General features: G+C 45.5%; 1 protein-coding gene across 1 annotated transcript; it reads left to right on the top strand.

The window, feature by feature from the left end:
- The first annotated feature begins 29 nt into the window (after positions 1–29).
- On the top strand, positions 30–2190 carry smim20 (small integral membrane protein 20). Its single transcript, XM_062383739.1, has 3 exons — positions 30–221; positions 1581–1637; positions 1963–2190. Exons 1-3 carry the CDS (start codon positions 113–115, stop codon positions 2004–2006), a joined length of 210 nt encoding a protein of 69 aa, XP_062239723.1. The 5' UTR covers positions 30–112; the 3' UTR covers positions 2007–2190.
- The last annotated feature ends 15177 nt before the right edge of the window (positions 2191–17367 follow it).

Here is a 17367-nt window from a genome sequence, read left to right as displayed (position 1 = left end):
GCCCTGAAATACCAAATTAGTCGTTTTGACCTTCACACCGGAAGCACTCGTTGTAAACACCGCAAACACACAGAACACACACACTTGGAGGTGAAAGCGTTTGACACACAAAATGTCCAAGAACTTGAGAATAACGTTGATCTTCGGAGGGTTCGTGACCGCGGTGGCAGCTGCGTTTTACCCCATCTTCTTCTACCCGCTCCATCACAAGGAGGAATACAGTGAGTGGGGTCACACTTTAGTTACGTGTCGGTTACTTAATGGGAACTGTGGTGACAGCCATCCCCAGTAATGACAGGTCATGCGATGTTGTTTATTAAGAGATTAGCTTTTATGCTAATTGTAGCTTTACCTGGTAAAACACAACCTAGCTAGCTCGTGGGTTTAAATAGGAGAAGTTTAATTCATTTGGTGTTTCTGGTACATAACATGCTAATGCTAATGTTTGCTTACACCCAGTGGCCCCAGTTATAGACAATTGTTTTAGTTTAAGTTGTAATATTGTGAGTTTTTTATAAGGAGCATGTAAGAAAGGTAATTTAATTAGTTTCACACAAGGCAGGAGAACATGAATGAAAATGTCTGATGCAGGGTTGCCAGGTCTGGGCGAAGAAATCAGCTTAATGGCAACAAAACCAGCCCAATGAATCAGAATCAGAATCAGAATTCTTTTTATTGCCATGTATATTCGCACATACAGGACATAAACAATGGCAACAAAACCAGCCCAATGGCATCAAAACCAGCATAATGGCGACAAAACCAGCATAATGGCCACAAAACCAGTCCAATGGCACCACAACCAGCCCAGAACCAGCTCAACTGCAGTGAAACTAACACTGTGGCCAATTGAAACCAGTCCAACGGCAACAAAACCAGTCCAATGGCACCACAACCAGCCCAGAACCAGCTCAACTGCAGTGAAACTAACACTGTGGCCAATTGAAACCAGTCCAACAGCAACAAAACCAGTCCAATGGCAACCTCTTAGTGTGAATTAACTCAGCCTCTCTTGTGCCAGTAGCGTTCATTAACCACCCTGTGATATTTATTAAGATGCTTATTAAACACCCTTATTCTCGCTACACAGAACAATAATACTTTATCGAATGATTTATTATTAAGAATTAGAATTAAAAGCCTTGTTAAAGTAAAAGGCTGGACTTCTACGAGTAGTTTAATAAAACAGGGTTTTATTTCGTCGAAAGCTCTTCTCATCAAAGAGTTTAAAAACTTTTATTTTGTTAAATGAGGTCAATATGATGTCCTGCATGCAGAGAGAAGTTTCCTTTCTATTTTTCCCAAACAAAGAAATAAATAAACATGCAGTTAAACCAACTGAGACAACGAAAGAGAGATGCCAGGAAAATACATTAAGCTAAATAGTTAGCTTATGTCTGGCCACTTCTGGCCGGCACGGATGGAAAGCTACGGTCGGGATGAGTTGAGGATAATCTTCTTCTTGTGTTGCTGACAAACGACAACAACAAATGCTGATGATAACAAGCCTCAATGTGAAAAATGTTGTTGATTTTCACCACAAGGGTTTTGCACTAAATAAATGTTTTTTTCTCGTGCAGGAGTCGTTCAGAAGACAAACCGGACAGGAATCAACCAGGAAGATATTCAACCTGTGGGTAAGAGCAAATAGAAGATCTGAACCTAGTGGTTTTGACACTGCAGCTTATTAATGTTATATTTATGTGTTTATGATTTTGTTCACCTTTATTTCAACCTTTGGAATTTGTTGGTATGTATCGAGCTGAGCTTTTTTGGCCGTAAAAGTCTTAAATATGTTAAAATATTACATACTACTTGTTTTTATTGTTTGTTTCTCACTTCATTCCAATGGTCCAGGCAACAGAAAGGTTAAGAGGTCGTAAATTGAACTGGTTAGATCAATTTAACCAATCATTACCCTTTTCTTCAGGACAGTGTTTATTTCTGCCCCCCTCCCCCCAGGTGTGAAGATGTGGTCCGATCCGTTCAAACCTGGAGACAAATGAAGAGCAGTGACTGGCCGACCTTTAGGACTTCCACACACTGATGCTGATGGCCAACGCCTTTTGTGATGAGTGCTTGGTGTGCGTGTGCGCGTGAGTGAATGAATGATTTCCAGAATGTGTTTGGTTTGTTAAATGAGTGATTCTTTAATCCTATAAATAAAATGTAAAGTTCTAAAAGCGTAAACACGTTTCCTTAAAGAATTATTGGTGTAATCTTTTTGCTGTACTGGGTAATGTATTGTTTTGAGAGACAGACTGTACTCAAGTGTTCTACTCCAATAATTGAATTTGGCCACAAGGGGGCGCCCCATGCCTGCATCTGAACACCGAAAGCGTTGACGTGTGTATTGTTTGTGCATCTTAGATATTTTGGAAAAACTCTTGTATTTCCAAAAAGCCTTGCTCTGGTATGCAGCCTGTAGGAAATTATAATAAAATACAGTGGTTTGTTTACCCAGCCCATTCACAAGAGTCTCCTCTGACATTTTATTTTGATTTAGCTGATGCGAGAGTAATGAAAGCGGCTCGGCAGATGAGGGACATTGTCCAGTAACGTGCAGGATCATCTTCTGAAATGGAAACAGTAGAGACAGAGTTATTCCAGGACACATCACTCTGAATTATCATTTGCCCGTCACAGACACAGGGTTTAACTCGGCTTTTTTAAATGGCATGTGACTCCTGCTGTGTTTTGCCCATAGGCTGCAAGGATGGGGCAGAGCTCCATGGTCGTCTTGTTCAAACTCCTACTCGATGTGATCCAGACTCTCTTTACGAGTCCACGGCTGCTGTAAAAAGCAGAGAATTCCAAAACTACCATTTTTTTTTTTGTTTTTTCCCCTGTACTTTTGTGGTTTGCTGACATTGACCAGCATCCCCTTCCAGAGTTCGGTCCATCAAAGTCCTTTTTGAGAAGCGATAGATTAAGAAAGAGCTAAAGCATGTGTTTATGGTCCTTCAGAGATGGTGCATTTTTTAAAGTTGCCCTTAAATCCTTCACAGTCCTCCATGTGAGCCTGTACTTTCGGACTTTAAGGACCGTGCTCGAGGCCCCGTGCCAGAGAAATCCACTGCCCGGGCCAGCAACGGCCACTCTCCTTCTCAACCCCCCAATCAACAAGCCCCATTGTTTATGAGAGGTTGTTATTGTTGGGCCGTGTTCAGAAACAAGAGAAAACTCAAGGGCCCGACTGCGCTGAGGCGTCCAAAGTAAAGAGAGCAAGGGGTGAGGGGGTGGACGAGGGGAAAAATGAAAAGCAGAAATTCCTCTCATTCCCCGCTGGTGTTTTCCAGATTCCTCAGGCGACAGCTCCTCGGCTGTGAGAGTGAAGTAAGCAACCAAAGGGGAAATTGAAGCGACCGGCGAGAGGAAGAGAACCACATTCTTGAGGGGACGCGTCACCTACACACAGAATAGAAAAGACACACAATCTCTGTGTTACTCTGCCTGGCAAAGTATGCAACAGGTTGTGCGGCGAGGCCCCGCAGCTTCTCATTCTGTGCTGGAATCGCTGTGACACTCCATGTCAGACACACACTTTCTCCACATGTCTGAAGCAGGCCTCAAGTCAGCACCAGGCTCTTAACGGTCCCGTGTTGTCTTCGTCTCTTTATGCTTTTGCCCCTTGTCCCCATTCAGAATATGTAGATCGACACTCGTCACGGCCCACTGTGAACCAACATGAACTCCCCACTTCAACTATCCTGCTATTAACCCATCACACAAATCTCTCTCGGCTATTGAGGAGGTGTTGTTTTTGTCAGGCGTGTGTTCGAGCGCTGCAGATAATTGGCTGAGGTTTTCGAACTAATAGCCATGGGAGCGAGGGGTTGACAGACAGGCCACCGGGTCGGAGGGAACAGCAGAGAGCGCGTTCGGGGAAGGGGCGGGTAGAGAGCGAGCGAATGCCATGTGCCCTGTCGAGTGTGGAGAACAGAAACGGATCATAAGTTAACGAAAACAATAAGTCTGTGGAGCTTCAGAGGAGCCTCTCGATGACACACTCCGTAAAACAAACACCCGAATAATAAGAGCGTGGAAGAGGAAAACAAAAAATCAAATCAAGGCCAGGCTGAGAATAATTAGCCGAAAAAATTATGAAACAATGAGTCGATTCATTTGGAAAGTAATGAGTTGCTGCCCAAATTAAGACGACAAAATACAATATTATTGTACATTTACGCAAATACGTATATAAAAAACTCTTTGTGAAATTTATAGTCTTCACACCCAAGCGATTCACTTAAAGGCCCCTCGTCAGATTCTGCACAGCTCCCTCTAGAGCCAGCAATGCTTATTACAATTGTTTGCACATATTCTAAAGTAAACTCCCGGGGGCCAGTACACCAACTTTGATGTGTGCAATTGTTGGAGTTCCCCAGACTGCTGGAGTTCCCCTCACCTGATGCAGCACGGAGTGGATGCACTTCATATATTTCATATTCCATTGAAGGAAAGTATACAGAGGGTTCAGGATTTATTAGACATCAGAGTTTCAATTCTGTATCGGATAAATGCAGGAAATGTACAGTAGACTGTACGAACTGTATTTCAGCACACACCAGAAAGTACACACTGTGGATTCCCCCCCCCACAAAACAAGAGTCTACATTTCACGTCTCAAATCTCAGCCTTGTAAAACAATGCACCGGAGTGCCGTCCACATTCCTGGGTCAGCAGGCGCACGGCTGTGGAAACAGATAGTATAAGTCTGAAGCAATGTCCAGGAAAGGAGAGGCAGCGGGTACAGGCCTCGCAGCGGGGGGGCAGGCGAAGGCGAGCTGCCCCAGTGACAGTGTGGTCCACAGCGAGCTTGTGTTACACTGTGTGCGTGCGTTCGTGCATGTGTCATCCAGGAAAGAAAGCAAAGAAGCTCTGTCAAGAGGAACACAGTGTCCCCTAGGGACTACACTGTGGTCCTGGAACTTACTGGAACTCCACGCGCTATGTGCATGTGTGTGTGTTTGTGTGTGAGCTCTTGTATTGTGCTCGTATTTGCCTCGGGCATCACCACAAATAGCTGATTATGGTTTGTTGAAGGTTGTGTCTCCGCAGCCCGGTCGTGGAGGCATTGCAGTCCATTGCTGCGGCTGCTTTGGGTCATGTGCACAGGGATCCAGTGGTGAAGGGCAGATGATGCAATGTGTGTCTGTTTGTGTTTGTGTGTGTGTCTGAGGCCCTCACAGGAACTATCAGTTCTAAACAGTGTGTGCAGTCATTTGGCCATGCACCAAAGAATCTGTGAAAACATGTTGTGTGTTTTTTTTCCCCTCTTAAAGTCTGTTTTTAGCTGAACTCATTAAAAAACCTTCATCTTCTAATTAAGAGTCATCGTCCGTAGCACAGTAACTTTCACAATTTTAGAATAGTAATTAGCACAATCCCTTTCTCTTTTATTTAAATGAAAGGTTACTGGTGTAAAGCAATCCCAGCCTTTCCTTGGGTTAGCGTGGTTAGCAATGCCACACTGTCTCAATAAACACAGGGGTGTTTCAAGGGACTTCGAGGGCCCCGGGCAAAAGGGACTTGAAGGGGCCCTGCATAAAATCAAACTGAGCCCCCCCCCCCCCCCAGCCACATCATTCGATTTTATTTTGATTCTGTGAGGATGTTGCGTTGTCTTTTAAAGTTTTTTTTGGCAGAAGGGCTGTTGAATGACCTCTGTGTGGTTCTGAAATCTGTTGCACTTATGACCTGAACAGAACTTTAATCCTCACATGATTGCATAAGAATGATTTAAAACCTGTTTTCCATCACTTTTATGAGTCCCTGCGTGTCTCACGGAGTAAATGTGGCGAGTGGAAATAGGTACAACACCATAGAGAAATACATCAGAAATAGAGGAGCAACATGTGTCTCTACTGTGTTCTTGGCTGAACTGAGCCGGACCTTCTTTCTTCACGTCTCTTCAGGCAGCCAGTGAATGTGATGAAGCAACACCTCTGAGTGAGATGAGTAGGAAATTCTCCGATGTGCCAGAACTCCTTGCTCCTGGCTCGGGAGCGCATGTGGATCTGTGGAGGAAATGTTCAGCAATTAGTTGGAGTTTAAGGTTGGAAAAAAGTAATTATTTCCTCCATCATTTAATCTTTTCTCTTTCTCCCAACAGAAAGGAAAATCCTTGTTATGGACCGACCTCATCGCGCAGACCGCGACGGTTCCATCGATTTCCCAAGGAACCGGAAAAAAAAAGGTTGAGAACCACAATTGCTCTAAGCTCGGAGCTGATTAACAGACAACCACACACACACACACACTCACACACACACACACACACACACACACGCTGGCTGAAGTATAACTGTCACGCATCCTAAACACACACCGTTACAGCACCGCCGTCTGAGCCATCGCAAGCCTCCGCCGTCAATCACGTTATAGAGCAGGTTTCCGTTTTTAAAGTCCCATTATTATCTTAAACATGTCTTACGCACTAAAGCAGCAGGGGGACTGTTGGTTTAGGCAGGGCCACTGACAGAGAGGGCCAAGGCTGCAGGCAAATCGGTGCTGCTCCTCCGAAACAACGCTGAGAAAAGAGGCAGGGGGATTTATCAGGCACCTTAATACTTGACACGTTCATTCGTGAAAATAAGTCTGCGGCCGATCAAAGCCAGCGCTTACATTAAAAAGCCATGGAAAGCTCTTTTATAACCCTGTCCCGGGGTCAGTTTTCATTCATATTTCCTGGCGCGCCGCTTCCCTTCCCCCTCCCCCCTCCTTCGGTTGAGGGATTCCATCAAAATAAACATTTCAATCCCGAGACGGCATTTAAGACTTTTTAAGAAGGTATGTGATTTCACAGAGCTGTCTTAGCAGCGTGTAGTGCAATAAAGACAGATGAAACACACATAGTGTTATGATCTGATGTGACGTACGGGGTCTTGTTGAAGTTGGAGCCCCCCCCCCCCCGACGTGCAAGTGGACCGAGTGATTCACGGTGTTGACAATGCTCACAGTACCCCTGCTATTTAAGTGCCGCGAGATGAACTGTATCCTGTTATTAGTGGTTTTTGCACACGGGGAAAATGAATTCAGCGAGTCAGACCTGTGTCCGATGGCAGCTGGATGGTTTCAGTAGATGTTCCGCGTCCATCTGGGTGTAAACGACGTGTGGGCAGGATGACCCCATCTCCCTCTGGGTTCCTCGGGGGGGTTTCATCGAGGGCCTCGCAGATGACAACAAAATATACGACTTGGCTCGCGGTGGGAATTCTGGGAAAGTCATGGAATTTTGGACGCTCTGACGGAACACAGGCTGTCCACTTTTGGCCCAGGCGGAGAAATCCTGTTGCAGTGTGTGTGTGTGTCCTTCTGTGTGTGTGTGTGTGTGTGTGTTGGTGGGCCTTAAGGACATCCTCAGGGAGGTGACCCAGAACAATGACAGGTTTACAGCTCCGCACCAGGCAGGCGGGCTCATGGGTGGTTGGTGTCCAGCAGGGATGTCTGAGCACTGCAGCAGACACAACGCAGCGTGATGGTCTCGATAATGAGTCGAGGCCGGTAATCTCTGTTCTCAGGGCGATTCGAATCCACCGTATCTGTTCACTGCATTGACCTCATATAGTCCAAAGAGCTGAAGGCTCTGAGGACGAGAACTCATGAGGAATCACTTATCCTCTTGTGTTCTGGAACAACTGCCTCTCCAGATTTTTTGCTGATGAGTAACATGCACAGTTGTTTCAGTACCGTCTTCAGAATATCCCATAACAAAACTTACGGATGTGTTTTGAATTATTGCTCAAAGAGCGGGAGAGACTAATTTATACAGACGAGTCCTTTAAGACTTAGAAGTATAAACAAGTCTCAGGTTTTGAGGTGAAATCCTGGAATGGTCAGAATTACTTAGTCACTGTAAAACCGGCTCTATGTAAAGATTCATCACAAAACATTTGGATTTCACATTCATATTCCTGTTTACAAGTTAGAGAGCAAAGTCGGATTATGACTCATATCATTACGTCCACTTCATCATTAAGTCTGACGTCATTCCGCCATAATTCATATTCATATATTAATATTTGTGTCGATGTAAACTGGGTCACATGATCCCCGGCTTCCTGAAGCATCAAACAAGTTTTAAAACGTGTTTTTTTAAGGTTAAAAAGTTGCATAGTGTTGCTTTAACAATTAAGATTTAGCTTAAACTCTTTATTTGTACTTGAAGGACTTTGGATTTGATCTTTGTTGAGATTTGACTTCAGCTTGTTCTGAAATCTTTGCATATAAAGTCCCTAGTTTAATATTTTACACCTCCCATGAAATATGTCTTTAATTTTCTGCCTTGAACAGAGACGTGTGGCAAAATGTCAATAAACTTCTTCAAAGACCTAACATGAGATTTTCCATCACAAGACTCGTGACCTGACTTGTTCTCGTTCTTAATGACACGAGCCGTTGGTTGAACTCGCCGTCGGAAGCCTTGTCCGCTCTTTCACGATATCTGAACCACCATGAATTTCAAATTAAGATTGTGGAAAGGCTGATATTGTTTCCTTTTCAAAAAGCCTCGCAGCCCTGGAAAGGAGTTTTCTTTCCACGGCTGCTCAAGAACTTCATTATTTCCGACATTTGTTCGCCCTGGCTGCGCGCGCGACGGAGGGTCAAAAATAAACCGTGGTCATGTCATGTGCATAACCCTAAACCAACCGCAGGATTAAATAGCAGCCATATGCACTGATGTCAGTTGGAAATTTGCAAAAACGATTGAATCGCACGCGCAGGCCTCATCCTCGCATTCTGTCTAAAGGGCATTCGTCTGCTACTTGATGCCGTCCGCAGAAGAAAGCCACCTCCAGTCCAAAGCAGAGTCGAATCCCACCTGAGCTACCAATGATCTCTCCCCATGGGCAGTGAGCTTACTTTGTGGTCTCTCCCTCCATCCATCCATCCCTCCATCCCTCTCCATCCAGAGAGCGAGTACAAACCACATGTTTCGGGGAGGAATGGAATGAACGGGCAGCATCCCAGACCAGAGTACCTCCAGCTCTCCTGCCCCCTGGCATCACTTAGCTCTACCCTGTCATTAAGGACAGGGTTGGATGATTTGTGTTGGAACGCGGCCCTTTGTTGGAGAAGGACGGTTGCAGAGGGGAGAGAGAGAGAGAGAGAGAGGGAGAGAGGGAGAGGAGAGGAGTGATGTCATCCCAGGTCGGGCCCTGGATGTGGGCCGGGACCTGTGGTGTTGCCTTTGGGCTTCGCAAGAAAAAAAAAAAAAAGACGGGCTGAGATGGAACGATGTGGAATATGATGAACACAATTGTGTGTAATTTGGTCTGTGTGTGTCTGGATGACTCTTTTTCTTTTGTTTTGTTTTATACTGTGGGCATGCAAGTGGGTGCACGAAACTTACAACATGTGTGTGTGTGGATGGGGGGGGGGGGTTGCTGGTCTGTGTGCGAAGGCATGTGGTCGGAAAAAGTATAGGCTGTTCTATGTAGCGTTCACTCTTTGTTTCAGTGTTGCTTTAGTGGGTGGATGGTTGAATGAATCATTGGGCCGAGGTATCAGAGAGAGTGGTTTGGCTTGGGGGTGGGAGTGGAGTGTGGGGTGGGGGCGTGGGGGGGCGGGAAGGAAGGAAAACCAACTTGTACTTGTGGCTTCTGGATTCCTAATGCACACTACTGCCCTGTGATGTCTGGCTGCCTCCCTGCTACCTACAGCGTGGAACACAACACAAACTACACAAACTGAAAGTGTCTTCTCGGTCCACGGGTCGCTTTGTTGTACTTTGTCTTTAAAGGATCAGTTTTAGGAATTACTGCGATTTAGGTTTTTATTTACACCGCAATGAAAACAACTCATCAAGCTCGGATTAACTTGATGTCAACAAAAAGAAACGAGTATGTGGCATCGCTTGGTGGAATATGTGGAGTTACGTGACCCGTGCTCAGGTCATTGTGACTGCCCCCTGGTGGCTGGCTGCAGTAGAGGGTCATAAACATCACCTCCTCCATGTTAGTGGATGAGATATGGGCCAAACCACATCAAATTTAGTTTTAAAGAACAAAGTCGATACACCTGTCACCTGTCCATCACTGTGTTTAAAGCTGTCACACTGCAGCTACACTTTATCTTACACATTCGATGGGCTACAGACAGTGTAGCGTGGCTGTGCTAACTCGCTAAGAGCCCCAGACACAAATACAAATTTGGTTTATTATATAATGCTGTGTTGCACTATGGTTTTTTGCGTCTACACAAAATATTAGCGCTCCCGTAGTCACAAGTTTGCCTTTGCAGAGAAATCCAGTCGCCGGCTGCATAAGGATGATGAATCTCTTGACTCTCCGCCATGTACTTTTCAGAGCTAGAGATCAGATCAACCATTAAATGGACCACAGACGAATTAACATGACGGATAAGTCGATGGATCTTTAATGGCTCGGAGATAAAACGCCTCCTTGCTCCGAAGCACAGGAACCGACTCTTCTGCTTTTAAAATGTCAGTCACATCCGAAACCCTGCGTTTGACATTTCACAGTGAATTTTGAGTGAAGAACTTTACTTTTATAAGCGCTCTCTTCCAGCCGGTGCTTTGCAGATGCACGCTTCGCATATTAACACATTCATTTCAAATGTAAACTGCTAAGGAAGTGGTCCTGCCGTGCACTCCCGATGTTGTTTCGCATATTTATTGCAACTTTTTTATTATCTCTGCCTCCAATAATATTGAGATGGAAGGGGATTGATAGAAGCCGAGTTCCAATAACAGAGATAAGTGCTGTGGGGGTGATTGTGCAGCATGTTGAGGAGAGAGGAATTGCCTAAGTAAACTGTGGAATTGTGCTCTGGAACGTGGTGGTGTAACCGGAGCGCGGCTTTAGCCCAAAGGAACTGGGCTCAGTTTTCCCCCAAAACCTTTATCTGCCGCGATATGTAGTGAGGAGAGGAGAGGTGTGTGTGTGCATGCATCCCTGTGTGTGTGTGTGTGTGTGTGTGTGTGTGTGTGTGTGTAACATAGGATATTCAGGGGAAGTAGATGGAGGGCTTACAGAACGGCTAAGTCAGGAAAACACGTCTCAGGAAACCCTACACTCCTTTCTGGCACCAACACAGGCGTTCTTTCTTTCTCTTCCTCTGTCTCCCTCTTTCTTTCTCTCTCTCTGTCTCTCTCTCTCTGTCTCTCTCTCTCTCTCTCTCTCAGGCCGCCTGTCTTGCTGTATCTCTCACGCAGGGCCGTACCAAGCCTTTATGGGGCCCTGGCAGAGTTTGATTTGGGGGCCAGCCACATAGTACGATTGACTAATAATCTTTAATAAGCTTTATCAATCACATACCTACAGTGAATTCAAGAGATTCAAGCCTTTGTTGTCATATGTACAGTAAAAACGGCAGTTGTACTATACCATGAAAATATAACTTGGATTTTCCTCCATTGACACAATGAGTACACTCCCGTGATCAAGTTTATCAATTACAAGACAAAAATAATACTTTTGATTTAAGTTTTAAAAAAGGCTTAATTTTTACCAGCCATACCCACGTAATTGAAGAAATAAAAAATAAAAATGAGGCCAAGAGATCCTGGATGCGATTCTCCAAGCGTGTACAGCAGCCTTCTGCTTCAGTGACTCTACAGACGATGGATTTTCACAAAATGTCTTTGTGATAAAATAAATATGTCCCTTGCCTTTTTATTTCTTTTATCTTCTATCGTCTTTGTGTCAAGGTCTCAACATCCCATCGTCTTTTCTTCTCTAATTTCCTGCCTCATCCCTTTGTCTCTCTGTGGCATAAGTTCTCTCATCTCTCCATCAGTTCAATTAAAGGGAGCTTTGTGTGTTGTCAAACCACTAATGTTTCTTTTTCTCACCCACTCATCTCCTCTTTCTGCCTCTGAGGCACACACACACACACACACACTCTCTCACATACACACACACACATACATACACATACAGACACACACTCCCCCTGCCTACACTCCTTTATCTTATTCTTTTTCCACTATCCCTCCAGCCCTTTTCTGTCTGTGTCACCCCCTGTTCCTTTTATAAAAAATATTTTCCACTGTTTTTCCATTCCTCTTCTCCCTATTCTCTCCGTCTCCCCCCTCTTTCCACAACTCTGGACTCCTCGCTGCACCTCCCACAACAAACACACCAACTTATAACCCACCCTAATCATCCCATTTCCCCTTTTTCCATTTGTTCTAGCCATCTTTTTCTTTTTCCTCCCCCCGATCGTTTTTTCCTCCTCTTCTGACACCTCATTCTCTTTCTCTCTTATTTTCCTCCATCTATCATTATAACCCTGGGTTTCCGTCTCCACCTTATCAGCATGTCCGCTCGCTCCTCTGCCTCCTCACCCTTCCACCCTCACCCCCGCAGCTCGTCTCTCTCCGCTCCTCTCATCTTCCTCGATCCCTCTCTTTTTCTGCTCTCTCTGTGTCCTCGACGTGTCTGTGGGGGCAGCGAGTGGTCAGGCCTGCCTGCAGGCATCAACAGCACAGGGCCACTGCCTCGGGCTCTGTGTGTGTGTCTGTGTGTTTGTGTGTGTGTGTGTGTTTGGCAGGCTGGTTGGCACGGTGCCGAGACCCACCTCCTATGATGAAACACTCCTTTTCTTCATAGCTGCTGCCCAGACTGACCCTTACACACACACACATGCACACACATGCACGCACAGATACACACAGGCATGCAAACACACACACGCACACACATGCATGCAGACACATTCACAAACAGCCTGGCTGGCACACAGATGTTAGGCACAGATACGTTTATTGAAAAGCCAGAAAGCAGAAAATCACCTCATCCGTATTTCTGTCTGTTGGCCTCTGTGTACCCTCAGTGCATTTAGATGGGTTGTGACACACACACACACACACACACACACACACTGTCAACAGTGTGTTTTTGGCAGCCACCATGTGTATATGCATGTCACACACAATGGGCCCGACTTCCACTAATTCCCATTCTACAAATTGATGTGTATATCATTCAATTTGGGATGTTTGTTTTAGATTAATTCACAAAAACACAAAAACACAAAACTGTTCTCATTGACAAAATGATGTTTTCCAGGCTGTACTTTCTGATCAGGTCAGTCATCACAACACTTTAATCGATAACTGACAACGTGTCCAGCCTGTGTAGTTTTGGTCCAGTTCTCTTTTGGTTTTAGACCCTAAGAGATATTTATACTCTTTAAGTAATACAGATGAAATTGTTATTAGTTTGTCTGAGGCACCTCAGGATTTTTTCTTATCGTCAAAACTTCGACTTATATTATTTCTTGAGTGTAGTCTAGTACACTTCCTTATCTCTGTCCCCTCAGACAACGATTTATTTTCATCTTTGCCGTGTGCAGTGAATGTTTTTTGTGTGCATCATAAAAGGGTTTTCTGCCGTATCCAGAAAACCATAAACAGAACCGTGTATTATAAATCAATTCATTAGGAGGCTTTATTAGACACCATTTTTGATTTGTTATCCATAAAGAATATTCTTGTGAATTGTGAAATATCTAAGGAAATGTAATTAATCCTGCGGAGGGTCTTGTTTATAAGATTCAGCCAGTGAAACTTAGATGAGGAAACCTTTACATCGAACTTTATTCAAAGTGCTCCAGCGATATTGTGATCTGGGCACTGACGTTATCTGACCAATAAATGTTCAGTTAATTGAAATGTTTTGACAACTTTGGAATTAGGCGTGAGTTGATTTTTCCTCCGTCATCCTGTATGAAAGTCAACAGGAACCGCAGCGGCCGGGAGTTTGAACTGGAACTGAGGAGGAGCGGTTGGTGTTTTATCAGTCCTCTGGCACATCTTGCACAGCCGTGTCACTCTTTCCATGTCATGGTCAACTAGCGTGTGGCTGCTGGCCTCCACTCTCCCATATCTGCTCCTCGAGGACTTTAAGCCAGACTCTCAAATCTGAAAAAGCAGTGTTATTTATTCTTTGCGGCCTGATGTTGTCGTAGTGTCGCTTTCTTTCTTTTTTTAAGTGTATCCCCAGTCTCTTGACGACTTAATATCTCCTGAGTGAGAGATAGAAGAGCAATAGATTGACAGAAAAGACAACTGGTCCCAGATCCGTTCCCCAGATGTAACGCAAACGAAAAACCCAGGGCCAGGCCTCTGGCAACCTCGGGCCGCTTGTTCCCTGACACTTGGATGCCAGCTCCTCTGCGGCTTTAGCCAATGAGCTCACCCCTTTTTTTTTAAAATAACAGCCGTGACATCATCGCTTGTGGCCCATCGCAGCTCCCACCCAGTCGGGGATCGGAGGTAACCCGCAGCGGAGGGAGGAAGAGGCTAAAATTTAACGGAAAGAAAAAGAGAAAAGAGGAGAAATATGGGGAAATCATTTTTTATTTAAAGGTAATAAAGTTAGTTTATGGGCAGGAAAAGGGGGAGGAGAGGGGGAGATCGGATTGAGGACTGACAACAGAGACGCATATAATATAAATAGATGCACGTTTTTCTGTTGGCCTCAGTTGATGTTTGGACTCACTCCCTGTCTGCGTCTGCAGCGTTTCTTTTTGAGTGGTTTTATTTGTAGATCAGCGAGGTTTCATCTTTTCCCTTCTTCTTTTTTCCCCTGGAGGTCATCAGCTGAGGAACCAGCTGCCGTCCATGACACCGCATCACGCTCGTCTCCCGACCTTTCACCTTTGACCTTCTTTAGGAACAGCACCACCCCCCCCCCCCCTTCACACAAAGAAGCACACGTTTGATTTAATGGCTAATAAACCTCATTTAGACCAACTGATGCACGTGTAGGAGGGCGTGCAAACGTCTGCAGGCCTCCTCTCGATCTCACATTCATTTATTCAACCTTGACATCTACATTGAACCAGAGGGAAGCTCAGTGAGAGCAGTTAGATTTTTTGAATTTGCTCAATGTATACAAAGAACATTAAAAGCAGGCATTGAATATTAAGACTTGCACAAAAGCCCTCCAGACTTAGATGTTGAAAACAGCAGGTTCAGTTTTAACCTTCTTTTTTTTTACTTATGAGCCCTTTGTTTATGCAAATTTTATCATCTGCATACAAATTTTGTTTTGAATCTTTTTGACTACATTGAAATATAGTATCAGTGTTTATAGAGAGAGCTGCAGAGGCTCTGGAAATGAACCCTGAGGAATGCCTTAGCAAAACCGTACATTAAGTATTTGTGATGTGTTCGATTTCTTCCGTCTGTTTATTCAGCGAAAAGATCAGAGGCCATAGAACAGACCCGAAGAAATCAGATATTACAGGGTTTGACCTGTCAATGATCTCATCTCCAAACCAAGAAACCACAGTGACACGAGCATGATCAGATGCCTTCATCAACAAGGAAGCCCGCTTTTAGCCAAAAGCTGAAATTATGTCATTTAACCCTCAATAGTGATTTGTCCTTTTATCAAAGCAGCTCCTGGATAAATCACATTGTCCTTCCTCACTGTGGAAAGAGGAATGTAGAAATAATTGTTCTTGTTGCAGACTCGGGAGGATTCTTCCAGACATCCGCTGTCGTGACTTGAATCGCCCGCTCCGTGGTCACAACCTCACTTCATTAACCTTGAGGGGGTGAATGTCACCCTCTCCTCTCGGTGATGTCATGTTCAGTGGAGGGGCTCGGAGGGGGGGGGGTGGGGATCTGCATGCATGTGTGTGTGGAGCTGGTGGTAGAAAGGAGGAGGAGGAGGACAAGTGGGATGGGGTGGGGGGGATCCTATTTGTTTGTTTTGCCCTCCAGACGTGTCCGAGAGCAGATTAAGGGATTTAGCCCGGGTGGGGGGGGGCGACTTAAACTCCTCGCCCATCTCCACGGCTGGTTGGTTGATGAACCTGCGCACAAAAACGCCAAAGAGGTCAAAGAAATCAAGAGGTTGTGTTTTGTTTGAGAATCTAAGGCAGCGAGGGACAAATGGTTGAAAGGATGAATGGGTGAATGGATGAATGGATGAATGGATAGTGAGTGGAAGAGGGGGAAACGCAGACAGGAAGTCGTGTGTTGTCACAGCGATACCACTTCCAGCCGTCTGATCTTCTCTTGTTTTAGTGTTAATCCTGATTTTAAGCAACAAAATTAGGGACCCACTATCTCGTAGCTTTGCCGCCTTCTGCACGCGATGGCAGGGCACAGGAGCTCCACCAGTTTCCAAGGTTTTCACTCTCACTGTGCTTGTGCAATAAATCCTTGTATTTATTGTGATGTGATATATTTAGTTTTTAGGTTATTTTTTATATGCGAAAACCAAATTGAATAGTTGTGCAAGGAGCATTTTTTTTTCATCTAGTTTTATTATTGAGGTACCACAAGTAATCTGTGGGGGTAATTTAAAGGATATAGAAACTTCTGTCACAATAAAAAAATATTTTTGTGTCAAAAAAAATATTATAATTCTATTATTTTCTGCCAATTGATTGATTAACTGGTTGTTTCAGCTTTGAAGAATAACGTCTTCAGCTTCTTGAACTACACTACATCCATCTCTATCCAACACCAGCCGGCCACGCACCCGTGTGTGTGTGCATCTGTGTCTGTGTGGGTGCATGTGTGTGTGTGCGCGTGGCTGCAGTTAGGGTGGTGGGGTTAATAGGAAGGAGGTGGGGTTGAGGGTGGGGGGGCAAACTGCAAACAAACGGACGAACGCCAAGCTCAAATTCAACCGCAAGTCGGCAAGCCTGCCGTGGTGTGGCTCTTTTGTAATGTATATCAAGTTCACCAGGGGCCTTTTCATCTGACAGGCCATTGTGGGGGGGTGTGGGGCAGCCAGCGTTCCACTCCCCTCTTAACCCCACCCACCCGACACGGGAGCAGGTTGCCTTCCAATTGTTTTATGGAAATGCACGCGGGCCTGGCCGGGTGTCTGCCAGGCGAGGGCGGAGGGGAGGGAAGGGAGGGTGGGGGGGGGGGGGGGGGGGGGAGGGGGGTTCTGTGTCTGTGTGTGTGTGTAAGTGGGTGGATGTGGTGGGGGGGGCTAGTGGATGTGACGCCGACCCCAGCGAACGCCCCTGACCCTGAGCAGATGGCGAGGCAGGGTCTCTCCGCTGAGCCAGAATTAATAGCGTGTGCCATGTCATATTGTCTGAGACGGGCCTGACTAAAACTCCCTCACCCCCCTCACCCCCACCTCTATGCTGATTTCTGCTCCCCTCCACCCCCCCTCCTTCCACCATACTTCTCTCCTACCCACCCTCTCCATAATGCTTCAGCTGCATCTCTCTCCGCTGCCTCCTCCTCCTCTTCTTCAGGGCTTTCTTTACCTCTCATACATCACATCACTTGTCTCTTCCTACTCCCCCCCCCCCCCCCCTTCACTAAATCCACAGGCCCCTCCAGCCTCCCCACCGAGTGCTTGCTCTTCCAGGCCCTCGTGCGCTCCCTCATTCACTCCTTCATTTATTCACGTGCGC

This window comes from Platichthys flesus, chromosome 24, assembly GCF_949316205.1.
Source record: "Platichthys flesus chromosome 24, fPlaFle2.1, whole genome shotgun sequence".
NCBI lineage: Eukaryota > Metazoa > Chordata > Actinopteri > Pleuronectiformes > Pleuronectidae > Platichthys > Platichthys flesus.
This window is presented reverse-complemented; position numbering and strand designations above follow the sequence as displayed.

Bases quoted from the DNA above. Each gene is read 5' to 3' on its own strand.
- smim20 (XM_062383739.1), top strand. From the start codon at position 113: ATGTCCAAGAACTTGAGAATAACGTTGATCTTCGGAGGGTTCGTGACC. The intron at 222-1,580 runs GTGAGTGGGGTC...TTTCTCGTGCAG, and splicing joins CCATCACAAGGAGGAATACA to GAGTCGTTCAGAAGACAAAC. The intron at 1,638-1,962 runs GTAAGAGCAAAT...CCCTCCCCCCAG, and splicing joins GGAAGATATTCAACCTGTGG to GTGTGAAGATGTGGTCCGAT.